Here is an 18,330-nt window from a genome sequence, read left to right as displayed (position 1 = left end):
TGTTGGAGATGGCACTTTTCAGATGAGATGTTAGACCGAGACTCCAGCTGCCCCCTCAGGTGAATGAAAAAGGTGCCGTGGCACAATTTCGAAGGACAGGAGAGTCTTTACTAACATTTACCTCACAACTAACTATCACTAACAAACATTATCTGGTCATTATCATATTGCTGTTTGTGGGACCTTGCTGTGTGCAAATTGGCTTCATTACATTTCCTACATTACAACACTGACTACACTTCGAGAGTGCTTCATTGGGACGTCCAGAGTAAAGCCTGGCTCGGGTATAAAATTAAAACCCAACCCGGGCCAGAGTCCTTAAATTTTTTTCACGCCCGATCCAAAAATATCAAACACCAACTTGAAAATATCAAACATGTTTTAGTACAGAAAAGAAAAAAAATCACGTCAAAACATAGATTAAAAAGAAAACAGTACAAAACAAAACCCGACCACAGCCAACCTGAAACGGACCCGACCAGAGCCAGAGACCAAATGCTGGACGACGAATATAGACCCGACCCCGACATGTAGTTGGGTTTGGGTCAGGTAGCCAGGCTTTAGTCCTGAGGTTGTGAAAGGCACTGTATAAATGCAAATCTTCATTTGTTAACATGAGCATAACCAAACAAAAACTGATATGACCCAGTGGAGAAATGAAAGCCTGGTTAAAGAGGTCTGTTTTATGATATTGGTCATCATCCCAAATTATCCTGTCTCTGTCCGAGATGCAACAGGATTCTGCATTATCCTGTTCGGATACTGACTGAAGTTGAGGTGCTGACCTCCTGTTACTTGGGCAAACCAAACACTCTCCAACAATATCACCTGTTAACTGGGAATCCATCAGCAAGCCTCTGCCACTCATAAATCCAGTAGTGAATTCAGGAGAAAAATTTTCACCAAGATAGTGGTTACAATGTGAAACTTGAAACTGGATAAGTACTTGAGGGAAAAAGGAACAGATGGTTATGCTGATGGGGTGAGAGGAGGCTCGTGTGGAGCACACAACTGTGCGGCTGCATGATCTGCTTCTGTGTCGTCGATGTTATATAATGTAATTCTGTTAGTTTAGCAGGGCTTTGTGACAGATGTAAAGATATGGAAAATAAAGCCTTCTACATTGCTAGTATTCCGATAGCATTAAATGGCGTGTACCGGTTCCATTAAGTGCAATGACAACACGCAGATTCAAGGCACCAGTGGGCAAACAAAGTCCTCATCCTTGATATGAAATGATGGTCCTGCCATACAACAGTGCATCATGATGGCGTCAGGAAAACCCTATATGCCAAATGGGAAATATTAATTTCATTGGTTACAAACTTACATCGGAAAAACCCTAAAGTAACTTTTAAAAAACTAGCAGCCAAGATGGCCACTGCCATTTACATTTGAAACACCAGGATATTGAACTGGAGACAAAAAGCCCAGCCAGAACAATGCTTTGGCTAACTGAGTAGATTAGCCAGATCACCCTAGTTAGCAGGACATTCCAAATAATTTCGAGGCATTCATAAATGGAGATGTCCCTCCAGGGGTTAAACACTGCCAACCCCACCTAAGACAAGTTGTGGGTTTGAGACTTTGGACCTCATTAAAAACAAAGGGGAGTGAGAGAACCATGTGACCGACTGATCTGTGAAGAAATGTCAGACAGACAAGCAGCAACTGAGAGTGCAACAGCAGACATCTGCATGCCTCCCTCTCCTTCTCTCTCCCCAGAAAACATCAAGGAAAAATAAACGGTCGGCAGCTGGGAGACCCTACAGCCAGCAACCAGGGGAAGAGAATCAACTACCAAATCTGCCAGAATAAAGCAAGCCAGCCAAAATGCACCAGATACATTGATGGTCATTAATCTGATTTTCACTTGATGTTTCATTTGAAAAACATGACCTCGCCTCTCCCAATCTATGTAACCATCTCTAGCCTTCTGAGAACTCTGCTCCTCCAATTCTGGCCTCTTCACATCTCCTGATTTTCATTGCTCCGCCATTGGCGGCTGTGCTTTCAGTTACTTGGGCTTTGGAATTTCCTGCCTAAACTGTCTTACCCTCTAACACTTTCTCCTCATTTAAGACACTACTTAAAACCGACCTCTTTTAACAAACATTTGGCTATCTCTCCTAATATCTCCTTGTGTGGCTCAGTTGTTCAGTTTCGTTTGATTACAATCCAACAAAGGAATTTTAGATTTTTCGCTACACTGAAGGCACTATATAAATGAAAGTTTTTGTCACTAAGTACACAAACCCTCACCCGAGTACAAAGCTCTTGCTACCCACGAGAAAAGGTAGGATCAGGAAGTTGTGATTCACCTGTAAAACTTGTTTTCAATATCTCCTATCAGAATGTAACTGGCTCATTCCATAACACACTCAGATCCTGAATGTCAGCATTCCGACAGGATGGCTGGAATTCTTTAAGGCTGTTGAACAGCTGGAATTTTGGTCTTGCTGCAAAACTTCACCAAACAGCACGATACATCTTAGGTACAGCAGTATATATAAATATTGAATGTACGCAGAGGCCCATTGTGTGGGTTGAAGCATGTATGTTTCAGAGCAGGTTGTGGGAGAGGGATCTATATGCGCCAGTTTATATGTTTACATGTATAATCCATCTCCTTGTGGATTGGTAATGCACTGAATTGCAGTTGTGACACTAAGATACAGCCGGCTTCCTGTTTTCAGAGACCAGCTAGCTCCGTGCAGGTGTTACAGCCAGGTGAGGAGGGGGTCTCAGGCTCCCCTCTCGCCCTTCTTCTCATTTGACTGCAATAAGTTTATTCCTTCTTTCAACCGTGGTTGTGCTTACCACCTCAATGAGTGTTTTATCTTTTTCTTTCTTGAAAACATACAATGTTTTGGCCTCAACTGCTTTCAAATGACCTATGTAAACCAGTCATGTTGTAATTACACCCTCCCAATAGTAGCAGCACTAGCACCACAGTTTTGTCCTTCCTCTCTCCTTAGCCTGGACTGAAGAAGAATTCCGAAATTCTAAGTGGCTCGACAAACCAAAAATTAGTCCATTCTAAACTTCTCATCCTGATAGTCAAGAATACTTGCATGGGCCGCTGCAAGGTTCACTTCCTGCTAACTAAAAAATTGCCTCTTCCAGCTTTGTATTCTGTTTGACCCAGGTTCCTATCTATCTCGCAGAGATCTAACTAATAGTTACTCCAAGCGGCGATTCAGAGGTACAGTTAGTTGGAAAGATTTATGCTGGAACGACTGTGGCAACTGAGGAATGACTCAGTCATGTAAATTTCACTTCTGACCCCACAGATACCTTGCAATGCAGTTTCACTGTGGGTATATCCATCCTTATCATTCTCCAGCACATCCCTCTCTCAACAGACTGATGTTGCACAACCTGACATAAATATCAAGGAAAGGCCATTTAGCTCTTGGTCATTTTGCACAATGACCTTTTGAGCTGGGAGAGGTCAATTACACCTATCCTGAAACATTCCTGAATTGAATGGGTTCTTCTGAAACAAAGATCGTGTGAAGGAGCCGTTTCCTAGGCCATTGCTAGTCACCACAGGGAGGGAGAGCCACATCTCTCAGCAGAGGCAAATGTGTGAAACCATTTTTTCCCGTAAAAGGTAACTCCCCGAAGAGAGAGCGTTAGATACCTGGAAAGAAGCATCGCCAAGAAGCTTGTTTCCAGCTAAAGGCTGGGAGAAATCCAGCAAGTCAGAAAGGAAGCGCCCTGCTTTAAAATTCTACATCTTTTCTTATGCAGCAGTGAATTAGAAGTAAAAACAAGAAATGCTGGAATCACTCAGCAGGTCTGGCAGCATCTGTGGAAAGAGAAGCAGAGTTAACGTTTCGGGTTAGTGACCCTTCTTCGGAAAGTGAATTAGAAGTGATCCACGATCTTGAACTGAACTTTCAACCAAGAAAGAAACCTACAAACACCTCAGGCCTGCAACTGAGAACTTCACTTCCAAGGAATTCAACAGATTTACCATGACCACCGAAACCTACGTCACTTAAACCCACTTACCCATTTTCCTCTCTATCTGTCTGTTCACCTGTGTGTGTGCGAGTGCACATGTACGAGTGAATGCGGTTGCGGCAATTTTGGACTGAAGGCATATTGCTCAATAAATAATCTATCTTCTGTTTTAAAGCTACAAGAAAACCTGTGTCTATTTATTTGTCAAATAAAACACAAAAAACACTTGCTGCGATCAGGTGGGAGCTGAACAATAGGATCCAACCACACCCATCACCACATGGCTGCAACATTATCTTTAGTAAAATTAAATACCTAGATGATCAAAATGATCACTGGCAAAGACTCCATAAAAACCCTTCAACTACTTGCACCAAACATTTCAATGGACTAGAACATAGAACACAGAACAGTACAGCACAGTATAGGCCCTTCGGTCCACGATGTTGTGCTGACCCGTTAACCTACTCTAAGATCAAACTACGTACATGCTCTTGATTCTACTATCATCCATGTACCTATCCAAGAGTCGCTTAAATGTCCCTAATGTATCTGCTTCTACTACCACCGCTGGCAGCGCATTCCACGCACCCACCACTCGTTCACCAACTTCAAATAAATGGGTAAACGATTTCATTAGAACAGAAAATCCGGTAGCAATAACTGAGGTGCCTGTGCAGAAACACTGCTTCCAGCAATTACTACCCCTGATCAAATGAAAGAGGCAGTGATGCAAAAACACAATGCACCAAAATGCTCTAGAGCCCATTTCAGAGAATACCACTCACCACTGGAATACCCTTCTCCAATCTTCACTCATTGTCTGCTGCACATCTCCTCTGCCACCCCAGTTATATGCTTGCCCGACTGCTATCATCAATAATGTTTGCAGCTCACCTAGCACCACACTATCAACGTGTCCTCCAGTGAAACTGCCCCACCATCAGCCTGTCCTCCAGTTAAACTGACCCTACACCAGCCTGTCCTCCAGTTAAACTGACCCTACACCAGCCTGTCCTCCAGTTAAACTGACCCTACACCAGCCTGTCCTCCAGTTAAACTGCCCCAACATCAGCCTGTCCTCCAGTTAAACTGCCCCTACATCAGCCTGTCCTCCAGTTAAACTGCCCCTACATCAGCCTGTCCTCCAGTGAAACTGCCCCAACATCAGCCTGTCCTCCAGTGAAACTGCCCCAACATCAGCCTGCCCTCCAGTGAAACTGCCCCAACATCAGCCTGTCCTCCAGTGAAACTGCCCCAACATCAGCCTGTCCTCCAGTGAAACTGCCCCAACATCAGCCTGTCCTCCAGTGAAACTGCCCCAACATCAGCCTGTCCTCCAGTGAAACTGCCCCAACATCAGCCTGTCCTCCAGTTAAACTGCCCCTACATCAGCCTGTCCTCCAGTTAAACTGCCCCAACATCAGCCTGTCCTCCAGTGAAACTGCCCCAACATCAGCCTGTCCTCCAGTGAAACTGCCCCAACATCAGCCTGTCCTCCAGTTAAACTGACCCTACACCAGCCTGTCCTCCAGTTAAACTGACCCTACACCAGCCTGTCCTCCAGTTAAACTGACCCTACACCAGCCTGTCCTCCAGTTAAACTGACCCTACACCAGCCTGTCCTCCAGTTAAACTGCCCCAACATCAGCCTGTCCTCCAGTTAAACTGCCCCTACATCAGCCTGTCCTCCAGTTAAACTGCCCCTACATCAGCCTGTCCTCCAGTTAAACTGCCCCTACATCAGCCTGTCCTCCAGTGAAACTGCCCCAACATCAGCCTGTCCTCCAGTGAAACTGCCCCAACATCAGCCTGTCCTCCAGTGAAACTGCCCCAACATCAGCCTGTCCTCCAGTGAAACTGCCCCAACATCAGCCTGTCCTCCAGTGAAACTGCCCCAACATCAGCCTGTCCTCCAGTGAAACTGCCCCATCAGCCTGTCCTCCAGTGAAACTGCCCCAACATCAGCCTGTCCTCCAGTGAAACTGCCCCAACATCAGCCTGTCCTCCAGTTAAACTGCCCCTACATCAGCCTGTCCTCCAGTTAAACTGCCCCAACATCAGCCTGTCCTCCAGTTAAACTGCCCCAACATCAGCCTGTCCTCCAGTGAAACTGCCCCAACATCAGCCTGTCCTCCAGTGAAACTGCCCCAACATCAGCCTGTCCTCCAGTGAAACTGCCCCAACACCAGACTGTCCTCCAGTGAAACTGCCCCAACATCAGCCTGTCCTCCAGTGAAACTGCCCCAACATCAGCCTGTCCTCCAGTGAAACTGCCCCAACATCAGCCTGTCCTCCAGTGAAACTGCCCCAACATCAGCCTGTCCTCCAGTGAAACTGCCCCAACATCAGCCTGTCCTCCAGTGAAACTGCCCCAACATCAGCCTGTCCTCCAGTGAAACTGCCCCAACATCAGCCTGTCCTCCAGTGAAACTGCCCCAACATCAGCCTGTCCTCCAGTGAAACTGCCCCAACATCAGCCTGTCCTCCAGTGAAACTGCCCCAACATCAGCCTGTCCTCCAGTGAAACTGCCCCAACATCAGCCTGTCCTCCAGTGAAACTGCCCCAACATCAGCCTGTCCTCCAGTGAAACTGCCCCAACATCAGCCTGTCCTCCAGTGAAACTGCCCCAACATCAGCCTGTCCTCCAGTGAAACTGCCCCAACATCAGCCTGTCCTCCAGTGAAACTGCCCCAACATCAGCCTGTCCTCCAGTTAGACTGCCCCACCATCAGCCTGTCCTCCAGTTAAACTGCCCCAACACCAGACTGTCCTCCAGTTAAACTGACCCAACACCAGCCTGTCCTCCAGTTAAACTGCCCCAACACCAGCCTGTCCTCCAGTTAAACTGCCCCAACATCAGCCTGTCCTCCAGTTAAACTGCCCCAACATCAGCCTGTCCTCCAGTTAAACTGCCCCAACATCAGCCTGTCCTCCAGTTAAACTGCCCCAACATCAGCCTGTCCTCCAGTTAAACTGCCCCAACATCAGCCTGTCCTCCAGTTAAACTGCCCCAACATCAGCCTGTCCTCCAGTTAAACTGCCCCAACATCAGCCTGTCCTCCAGTTAAACTGCCCCAACATCAGCCTGTCCTCCAGTTAAACTGCCCCAACATCAGCCTGTCCTCCAGTTAAACTGCCCCAACATCAGCCTGTCCTCCAGTTAAACTGCCCCAACATCAGCCTGTCCTCCAGTGAAACTGCCCCAACATCAGCCTGTCCTCCAGTGAAACTGCCCCAACATCAGCCTGTCCTCCAGTTAAACTGCCCCAACATCAGCCTGTCCTCCAGTTAGACTGCCCCACCATCAGCCTGTCCTCCAATTAAACTGCCCCAACACCAGACTGTCCTCCAGTTAAACTGCCCCAACATCAGCCTGTCCTCCAGTTAAACTGCCCCAACATCAGCCTGTCCTCCAGTTAAACCGCCCCAACAATCAGCCTGTCCTCCAGTTAAACCGCCCCAACAATCAGCCTGTCCTCCAGTTAAACTGCCCCAACATCAGCCTGTCCTCCAGTTAAACCGCCCCAACAATCAGCCGGTCCTCCAGGTAAACGGACCCAGCACCACCTCCTACATTTAAGCCGTCCCATCACCACGTCCTGCAGTTAAACTGTCCGAACATCAGTTTCCTGCAATTAAACCTCCATATGCCTGCGTTTATCCCCACTCACAGCTCCAAAACACACATGCCAGAGATTTAGCCTCCCCAGTAAAATCAGATTTTACATTAAACCCATCCCACCATTTACTGACATGGCTTTAAGCTGCTGTATGATCAAAAACTTTAAGCCTTCAGGATTCCGAGGCAAGTAAGCGAGAGACAGAGCGAGAGATCACAATTCACATCACTCTCTGATCTGATCAGGTGCAGGCGGCCAAGTTTTAAGTTGCTCCACAACATTTTCACGTCCAGCATTGTTCTGTAAATTTCTCAAGTCTAAAATAAGTCCTCCCCTATTGCAGGTCACAGGGAGCTATGTGAACACACTGCATACTCATCTCCTACTGATGACATTACAGCGCACAAATCTTGGTACTAACAGAGTGCCGATGGACTTGAAATATTTACCGAACAACTTTCCCTCTTCTTCCCAGAATGCCATGGATGGAAGCACCTGTGACATGTTGACAGCCAAGCAATGTGGCAAGAACACCACTGTCCTCACCCAATGCCCACTTCACAAGCTATCAGTAAAGAGATCTGGGACAGGAGCCTGAGGCAGGTGTAGCCTACTATAAACCTTGAGCTGCTGAGGCCTTTCAGCCTCTGTACAGCCTGCCGGATGACATCAACGATCCTGGGATCTTTCTGGTTGCAATGTGGAGCCGCTCAATGGGCGGCGTTTTAAAGTGATGCAGTTGCTAAGGTGACAGTGCTAAAACGACACAAAGTTGCAGCAAGGACTTACTTATTCATGCTCGCAACAAATCCAACAACGGACTGCTTACCCCTGACGGGGTCATGGTACACGTCCATTCCTATCACCATCAGCTGTTTCTGAAACAGGGTAGACACAGAGAGTTGACACAACAGACGTAGTTAACAGTTATATTAATCTGAGCAAGGCCGAGAGCTATCCAATACACATCAGACCTGACACAAATCAACAGTGAATGGGGAATATCTGCTTGAGGTAGTTAGCATAGTTGCATATCAGCAGAAGCAAGAAAGAAAAACAAAGAGGAGGCCATTCAGCCCCTCAAGCCCATTTTGCCATTCACTGAAGTCACGGATGATCCTTGATCAACCTTTGATCGACATCCCTTCAGACCTTTGGTGAACAAAAATTTAAAAATCTCTATTTTCAAGTTAACTACTGATCTAGAATCAACTGCTGTTTGCAGAATAGAGCTCCCAACTTCAACCACCCTTTGCATGAAGAAATATTGCCCAATTTCACGCTTGAAAGGTCTGGTCCTAATTTTTAGATGATGCCTCCTAGTCCGAGACTCCCCAACCAATGGAAATAGTTTCTCTGAAGGAGAAAGGAATCAAAGATGTCAGCCTTGGCTCACGGGGTAGCACTTTCACATCAGAATCACAAACTTGTGGGCTCAAGTCCTGCTCCAGAGACTTGAGCACATAATCCAGGCTAACACACTCAGTGCAGTACTGAGAGTGTGCAACAGTGTCAGAAGTGCAGACTTTCAGATGAGACATTAAACGGAAGCCTCATCTGCCCTCTCAGGTAGATGTTAAAAGACCCCATGGTACAAATTGAAGGGCAGCAGCGGAGTTCTCCCAATGTCCTGGGGCCAATTTTGATCCTTCAACGAACAAAACTGAAAGAGATGAGCCAGTATTTATCTCCTTGCAGTTTGTGGGATCTTGATGTATGCAAGTTGGCTGCCATGTTTCCTTATTACAACAGTGATTACACTTCAAAGCACTTGGCTGTAAAGCTCACAGGGACGTAGGGGTGGTGGCATATCTTCATGGTGTCAAGGTGCAGCGACAGACTGACATGACGTTCATGGGAGAATTGGTACATACATCATAGTTTAACTATTGACTTGAAAGGTTTAAAGTTTAAATTAGTTCCTTGTGGAAAGATGATAGACTGCATACATCAAAAGGCGATATATCTGTGAAAGGAATACATTCAGTGCAGGAATAGAGGGACCTGGGTGTGCAGGTGCACGGATCTTTGAAGGTGGCAGGACATGTGGAGAGAGTGGTTAGTAAAGCATATAGGATCTTGGGCTTAATAAATAGAGGCACTGAGTACAAAAGCAGGGAGGTTGTACTGAACCTTTATAAAGCTCTGATGCAGCCCCCAACTGGAGTATTGCAGCAAGTTCTGGTCACCACATGAGAGTCCTTGAGAAGGTGCCGAGAAGATTAACCACAACGGTTCCAAAGATGGGGGAATTTAGTGACAAGATTAGGTTGGAAAAGCTGGGGTGCTTCTCCTGAGAACTAAGGAGAATGAGGGGAGATTCAATAGACATGTACAAGATTGTAACAGGCTTAGATAAGTTAGACAAATGGTAGGAGGGTAAGGGGGACACAGATTGAAGGTTTTGAGCAAGAGGTGCAAGAGGAATATGAGCAAGAACTTTTTTATGCAGCGGGTGGTAATGACATGGAACTGGTAATGCCCACGAGGGTGTTGCAAGCTGAGACAACCAATGACTTCAAGAGGAAATTGTCAGGCCACCTGAAGGAAATAGACTTGTCGGGCTACTGGGATCGAGCAGGGGAGTGGAACATGGACTCGATCGGGCTGAATGCCCTCCTTCTGTGCCATAAATGACTCAAAGAACACAACTCTCTTTTAATTAACCCACTCATACCCTGAGATGTTTGGTCTGTAAATTGCCTCCAGTATAATTTTTTTAATTAGCAAACGTCACAGAGGCTGTAGTTTCAGGCCTAAAATAGTTGGGCAGAGAACAGCTTAGTCACATATCGGTGACCAAGGGCGGCACAGTGGCGCAGTGGTTAGCACCGCAGCCTCACAGCTCCAGCGACCCGGGTTCAATTCTGGGTACTGCCTGTGTGGAGTTTGCAAGTTCTCCCTGTGTCTGCGTGGGTTTCCTCCGGGTGCTCCGGTTTCCTCCCACAGCCCAAAGACTTGCAGGTTGATAGGTAAATTGGCAATTATATATTGCCCCTAGTATAGGTAGGTGGTAGGGGAATATAGGGACAGGTGGGGATGTTTGGTAGGAATATGGAATTAGTGTAGGATTAGAATAAATGGGTGGTTAACGGTCGGCACAGACTCGGTGGGCCGAAGGGCCTTTTTCAGTGCTGTATCTCTAAATCTAAATCAAATATCGAAGCTCTCCGAATACGAAAGCTAACAGCAACAGCCAAGGTGGAACATCTGAAATAAAAACAAAGTGCTGGAAATACTCAGCAGGTCTGGCAGTATCTGTCAACAGAAAAAGACAGTTAATGTTTCAGGTCTGTGACCTTTCATCAGGTTAGAAATGTAATCGACTTTGAGCAAGTGAAAGTGTGGGGCAGGGGGAAGAATAACAAAAGAGAGAACATGTGATCGGGCAGAGGGTAGGGAGATTAAATGACAACGATGTCATGAACAAAGACAAAGAGAGCGCTAATAGTTGTAATTGAAGACAAAGTGCAGAAAGAGCATTAAAAGCAGAATAATGAGCAGCTCAGTCCAAAAGGAAAAACCTGGAAAGCAGGCACATGGTTTAAAAAGCAAAATAAAATCGTTTAAAAAATAAAATAATAAAAAAAGGCCAGTCATGCTCTGAAATTGTTGAACTCACATGTTGAGTCCGCAAGGCTGTCGAGTGCCTAGTCAGATGAGGTGCTGGTTCTTGAGCTTGTGCTGATGTTCACTGAAACACTGCAGCAGGCCAAGGACAAAAATGTTGGTTAGCATGGGAGCAGGGTGGTGAATTAAAATGGTCAACAATCAGAAGCTCAGAGTCATGCTTGCGGACTGAGCGGATGTGTTCCACAAAGCTGTCACTCAACCTGCATTTGGTCTCCCCAGCGTAGGGGCAACCGCATCCTGAGCAGCAAGTACAGTATACTAAATTGGAAGTACAAATAAATTGCTGCTTCACTTGGAAGCAGTGTTTGGGGCCTTTGATGGTGAGGGGACAGGAAGTAAATGGGCAGTTATCACACCTCTTGCAATTGCATAGGAAGGTGCCGTGGGAAGAGGATGAAGTGTCGGGGGCGCTAGAGGGATGGACCAGGATTTTTCAATAAATTATTCTTCATTCATGGGATGTGGGCATCGCTGGTTTGGCCAGAATTTATTGCCCATCACTAATTTCCCTTGAGGTGGTGGTGGTGAGCTGCCTTCTTGAACCGCTGCAGTCCATGTGGGGTAGGTACATCCACAGTGCTGCTAGGAAGGAAGTTCCAGGATTTTGACCCAGTGACAGCGATATAGTTCCAAGTCAGGATGGTGTGTGACTTGGAGGGGAACTTGCAGGTGGTGGTGTTACCATACATTTACTGCCCTTATCCTTCTAGTTAGCAGAGGTCACAGGTTTGGAATGTGCTAAGGAGCCTTGGTGCATTGTTACAGTGCATCTTGTAGATGGTACACACTGCTGCCAATGTGCGTCGGTGGTGGAAGGAGTGAATGTTTGTAGATAGGGTGCCAGTCAAGCGGGCTGCTTTGTCCTGGATGGTGTCGAGCTTCTTGAGTGTTGGAGCTGCACCCATCCAGGCAAGTGGAGAGTATTCCATCACACTCCTGACTTGTGCCTTGTAGACAGTGGACAGGCTTTGGGGAGTCAGGAGGTGAGTTACTCGCCTCAGGATTCCTAGCCTCTGACCTGCTCTTGTAGCCACGGTATTTATATGGCTACTCCAGTTCAGTTTCTGGTCACTGGTAGCCCCTAGGATATTGATAGTGGGGGATTCAGCAATGGTAACGCCATTGAATGTCAAGGGCAGATGGTTAGATTCTCTCCTATTGGAAATGGTCATTGGCTGGCACTTGCGTGGCGCGAATGTTACTTGCCACTTATCAGCCCAAGCCTGGATATTGTCCTGGTCTTGCTGCATTTCTACACAGACTGCTTCAGTATCTGACGAGTCACGAATGGTGCTGAATATAGTGCAACCATCAGCGAACATCCCCACTTCTGACCTTATGATTGAAGGAAGGTCATTAATGAAGCAGCTGAAGATGGTTGGGCCTAGGACACTACTTTGAGGAACTCCTGCAGTGATGTCCTGGAGCGCAGATGATTGACCCTCAACAACTACAACCATCTTCCTTTGCATTAGGTATGACTCCAACCAGCGGAGAGTTTTCCCCGATTCCCATTGACTTCAGTTGTGCTGGGGCTCCTTGATGCCATACTCGGTCAAATGCTGCCTTGATGTCAAGGGCAGTCACTCCAACCTCACCTCTCAGGACGTCGCGGAGGGAATGATCTCTTCAGAATGCTGACAGGGGAAGATGGGTTTGGTGGTGGCAGAAATGGCAGAGGACAATCCTTTGGATGTGGAGGCTGGTGGTGTGCACCCGAACCAAAACCAGAAACAGAGAGCAATATTAGCCCCCAGGACAATGGGAAGAACTCTCTGCATTTTTTTTGAAAATTGTGCCATGGAATATCTTACATCCACCTCAGAGGGAAGGTGGGGGCCCCAGTTTAACATCACATACGAAAGGCGAATCTTCCGACAGCGCATCGTTCCGTCAGTGCTGCACTGAAGCCTCGGCCTCGATCACGTGCTTCTGCCTTCGAGTGGGGACTCCAACCCACGACCTTAGAAATCAGAGGTGAGAGTGCTACTGACTGGGTTCAGCTAATACTTCTGTAGAACAGCCCGGTGGCACTGCCACCAACTGTTTCTAAATATACAACAACTCATGAACTTGGAGCCAATGCTAACTCACTCACCAGCGGTATGTCCACACCCCACAGCTCTCCACCCAGTTTGCAGTTTATCTGCAGCAGGATCTTTTGGCAGATGCTTCTCATCCGAGCAGTCTGGGAGACCGTCCTCGCATTAATGACCTGAGGAATCAACAGAAGTGAAACATTACTGATGAACATATCAATGCCATGACAACACCTCCGAAGCAGTATGAGGTATATTGCCCTGCTCATGTACTGTATTGGACTGTCTGGTCACAGGATGAAGAGGAAAACTAGACAGAGAAATCCCTGAGGATCCATTTCTTTAAATGTATGCAATATCAGGCAGGCTCCCTCGCAGTGTGCACTCCCCCTGCCTGATATTCAATCACCGACTGCAACCAGGCCATCCAATTTTCAATCAATTCATCTTGAATTATCCCACTTGATTCTTTCACTGTCCTCCATCCCAGCCTCCTTTAACCGAAACGAGTCCAAGAATTGACTGGGTAGGATTCATCCCTCCAGGGTTCCCGTAATATTATCACCAGGTATAGAACAGAAGCAGCACAGATAAAAGACAACACAATCAGATATCGTGTGGATGCTGCAAAGCTGTAATTCAACAGAAAATGCTGGCAACACTCAGCAGGTCAGCAGCATCTATGGAAAACGAAATAGACTTTACACTTCAGCTCTCTGACCTTTCATAAGAACAGTTCAGTTCTGAGAACAAAAGGTCTGTGTTAGGATGGGAGGCATGAGAGAATAAAAGAAAAAAGGGGGTGATAATGGGGCAAGAAACAAAGGTGCAGAGAAGATGTAAATGGGAACAGCAGGATGATTATCAGCATCTGGTATCTTAAAAAAAAATGCAAGCAGTAGTCATGATCCACAGTGTTTGAACTCATTGCTGAGTTAGTCAGGTTTCAAAGGGTCAGCCGTGGCTCAGTGGGTAACAGTCTCACAAGGTTCCAGGTTCGAGTCCCGCTCCAGGGGTTGACATTTCAATGCAGCACTGAGGGAGCGCAGTCTTTCAGATGAGATGTTAAACCTCTGGGTGGCACAGTGGCGCAGTGGTTAGCACCGCAGCCTCACAGCTTCAGGGACCCGGGTTCGATTCTGGGTACTGCCTGTGTGGAGTTTGCAAGTTCTCCCTGTGTCTGCGTGGGTTTCCTCCGGGTGCTCCGGTTTCCTCCCACATGCCAAAGACTTGCAGGTTGATAGGTTAATTGACCATTATAAATTGCCCCTAGTATAGGTAGGTGGTAGGGAAATATATAGGGACAGGTGGGGATGTGATAGGAATATGGGATTAGTGTAGGATTAGTATAAATGGGTGGTTGATGGTCGGCACAGACTCGGTGGGCCGAAGGGCCTGTTTCAGTGCTGTATCTCTAAACTAAACTAAACCGAGGCCCCATCTGCCTGTTCAGGTGGACGTAAAAGGATGTAAAAGATGGCACTATGTTGAAGAGGAGCAGGGAGTTATCCCTGGTGTCCTGGCCAATATTTATCTCTTCATCAACATCACAAGAACAGATCATCTGGTCATTATTACCTTGTTTTTTGCGGGTGTTTGCTGTGTGCAAACTGGCTGTCGCATTTCTTACATTACAACAGTGATTACACTTCCTAAGTACTTCAATGGCTGTAAAGCACTGACAAGTCAGTGGTCGTGAAAGGCACTGAGTAAATGCAAGCCTTTCTTTTGAAGTGCCCAAATGAAAGATAAGGTGATATTCCTTGAGTTTACAACACTGCAGGAGGCCGAGGGCAGAGTGGGAAGCAGGCGCAAGTGAAAGGAGCAACATGGTTATTACAGCTGGATTTTGTCTCAGTTGATAGCACCATGTATTCCTCGAGGGTAGAGGATCTGAGAAAGATATGGTAATTACATATCCATCAATGAAACTGCCTACTTATCTAAGATCATCCTGGAATAGAAACATAACCTCCAGTCTTTTCTCGACAGCAAACCATTTCCCCGTCTCCTCCAACTGGAGTGAAGAAGGTTGAGAGGGGACATGATAGAGGTATATAAAATTATGAGAGGCATAGACAGGGTAGATAGCCAGAGTCTGTTTCCCATGGTAGGGGTGACTGAAAGTAGAGGGCATAGATTTAAGGTGAGAGGGAGGAGGTTTAAAGGGGATCAAATGGGTAAATTTTACACACAAAGAATAGTGGGTATCTGGAATAAGCTGCCTGAGGAGGTGGTGGAGGCAGGAACAGTAGCGACATTTAAAAGGCATCTGTACAGGTACTTGAATGAGCAAGGCATAGAGGGATATGGAATTAATGCAGGCAGGTGGGATTAGTATAGATAGGCATTATGGTCAGCATGGACACGGTGGGACGAAGGGCCTGATTCTATGCTGTACGACTCTAAGTGATTGTGACAAAAGTAAACTTCCCTTCCTCATCCTCGTCAATCTGTCTGCAGAGTTTGACACGGTTGACCACACCATCTTCCTCCAATGCCTCTCCACTGTCATCTCGCCGGGTGGGACTGTTCTCACCTGGTCCCATTCTTAGCTAATTGCAAGCAGAGTATCACTTAAAATGGCTTGTCTTCCTGACCCCACACCACTACCTCTGGTGTTTCCCAAGGATCTAACCTTGGCCCCCTATTTCTCATCTACCTGCTGCCCATGGGCAACATCATTCAAAAGCACAGCAATGGTTTTCACAAGTCTGCTGACAACACACAGCTCGACCTCACCAACACCTCTCCCGACTCCTCCACTGTTGCTAAACTATCAGACTGCTTTTCCAACATCAAGTACTGGAGGAGCAGAAAATTCCTCCAATTAAATATTAAAAACACTGAAACCATTGTTGTTGGTCCCTCCTCAAAACTTCATTCTTTAGCTGCTAAATCCTTCCCCTGTGTTACAACTGTTCGCAACCTTGTTGTCACATCTGACCAAGAGAAGAGCTTCTGGCTTCATATTAGCACCATCATTAAGACCACCTATATCCATCTCTATAACATCGCCTGACTTTGTCCTTCTTTCACTTCATCTTCCACTGAAACTCCCATCCACACCTTTATTACCTAGAGACTTGACTATTCCAATGCACGCCCTGCTGGTTTCCCACATTCTAACCTTTGCAAACTTAAGGTCATCCAAAACTCTGCTGCACCTGTCTTATCTTGCACCAAGTCCTGTTCACCGATCACCCTATGGGCCGAGGTTAGAAACAGGAGAGGAGAGGTCACCCTGTTGGGAGTTTTCTATCGACCTCCGAATAGTTCCAGAGATGTAGAGTAAAGGATAGCGAAGATGATTCTCGACATGGGCGAGAGTAACAGGGTAGTTGTTATGGGGGACTTTAACTTTCCAAATATTGACTGGAAATACTATAGTTCGAGCACTTTAGATGGGTCAGTTTTTGTCCAGTGTGTGCAGGAGGGTTTTCTGACACAGTATGCAGACAGGCCAACCAGGGGCGATGCCACATTGGATTTGGTACTGGGTAATGAACCCGGCCAGGTGTTAGATTTAGATGTCGGTGAGCACTTTGGTGATAGTGATCACAATTCGGTTAGGTTTACCTTAGCGATGGGCAGGGACAGGTATATACCGCAGGGCAAGAATTATAGCTGGGGGATAGGAAATTATGATGCTATTAGGCAAGATTTAGGATGCGTAGGATGGGGGAGGAAACTGCAGGGGATGGGAACAATCGAAATGTGGAGCTTATTCAAGGAGCAGCTACTGCGTGTCCTTGATAAGTATGTACCTGTCAGGCAGGGAGGAAGTTGTCGAGCGAGGGAGCCGTGGTTTACTAAAGAAGTTGAAGCGCTTGTCAAGAGGAAGAAGAAGGCTTATGTTAGGATGAGACGTGAAGGCTCAGTTAGGGCGCTTGAGTTACAAGCTAGCCAGGAAGGATCTAAAGGGAGAGCTGAGAAGAGCAAGGAGAGGACACGAGAAGTCATTGGCGGATAGGATCAAGGAAAACCCTAAGGCTTTCTATAGGTATATCAGGAATAAAAGAATGACTAGAGTTAGATTAGGGCCAATCAAGGATAGTAGTGGGAAGTTGTGTGTGGAATCAGAGGAGATGGGGGAAGCGTTAAATGAATATTTTGCGTCAGTATTTACAGTAGAGAAAGAAAATGTTGTCGAGGAGAATACTGAGATTCAGGCTACTAGGCTAGATGGGATTGAGGTTCACAAGGAGGAGGTGTTATCAATTTTGGAAAGTGTGAAAATAGATAAGTCCCCTGGGCCAGATGGGATTTATCCTAGGATTCTCTGGGAAGCTAGGGAGGAGATTGCAGAGCCTTTGTCCTTGATCTTTATGGCGTCATTGTCGACAGGAATAGTGCTGGAAGACTGGAGGATAGCAAATGTTGTCCCCTTGTTCAAGAAGGGGAGTAGAGACAGCCCTGGAAATTATAGACCTGTGAGCCTTACTTCGGTTGTGGGTAAAATGTTGGAAAAGGTTATAAGAGACAGGATTTATAATCATCTTGAAAAGAATAAGTTCATTAGCGATAGTCAGCACGGTTTTGTGAAGGGTAGGTCGTGCCTCACAAACCTTATTGAGTTTTTCGAGAAGGTGACCAAACAGGTGGATGAGGGTAAAGCAGTGGATGTGGTGTATATGGATTTCAGTAAGGCGTTTGATAAGGTTCCCCACGGTAGGCTATTGCAGAAAATACGGAAGTATGGGGTTGAAGGTGATTTAGAGCTTTGGATCAGAAATTGGCTAGCTGAAAGAAGACAGAGGGTGGTGGTTGATGGCAAATGTTCATCCTGGAGTTTAGTTACTAGTGGTGTACCGCAAGGATCTGTTTTGGGGCCACTGCTGTTTGTCATTTTTATAAATGACCTGGATGAGGGTGTAAAAGGGTGGGTTAGTAAATTTGCGGATGACACTAAGGTCGGTGGAGTTGTGGATAGTGCCAAAGGATGTTGTAGGGTACAGAGGGACATAGATAGGCTGCAGAGCTGGGCTGAGAGATGGCAAATGGAGTTCAATGCGGAAAAGTGCGAGGTGATTCACTTTGGAAGGACTAACAGGAATGCAGA

General features: G+C 46.6%; 1 protein-coding gene across 5 annotated transcripts in view; it reads right to left on the bottom strand.

Annotated features, from left to right (window-relative positions):
• Window positions 1-18,330, bottom strand: part of piwil2 (piwi-like RNA-mediated gene silencing 2) — a 72,024-nt gene that overhangs the window by 20,666 nt on the left and 33,028 nt on the right. For all 5 annotated transcript variants that reach the window (XM_068023356.1, XM_068023357.1, XM_068023359.1 and 2 more), the window contains exons 15-16: window positions 13,328-13,444; window positions 8,386-8,474 (exon numbers count right to left, since the gene is read on the bottom strand). In XM_068023356.1, coding sequence (XP_067879457.1) covers window positions 8,386-8,474; window positions 13,328-13,444 — 206 coding nt within the window. The remainder of the gene's footprint in view (window positions 1-8,385; window positions 8,475-13,327; window positions 13,445-18,330) is intronic.

Source organism: Heterodontus francisci, chromosome 47 (genome assembly GCF_036365525.1).
Source record: "Heterodontus francisci isolate sHetFra1 chromosome 47, sHetFra1.hap1, whole genome shotgun sequence".
In the NCBI taxonomy this organism is placed as follows: Eukaryota; Metazoa; Chordata; class Chondrichthyes; order Heterodontiformes; family Heterodontidae; genus Heterodontus; species Heterodontus francisci.
The sequence above is the reverse complement of the archived record's forward strand: the minus strand, read 5'-3'. Positions and strand labels throughout refer to the sequence as shown.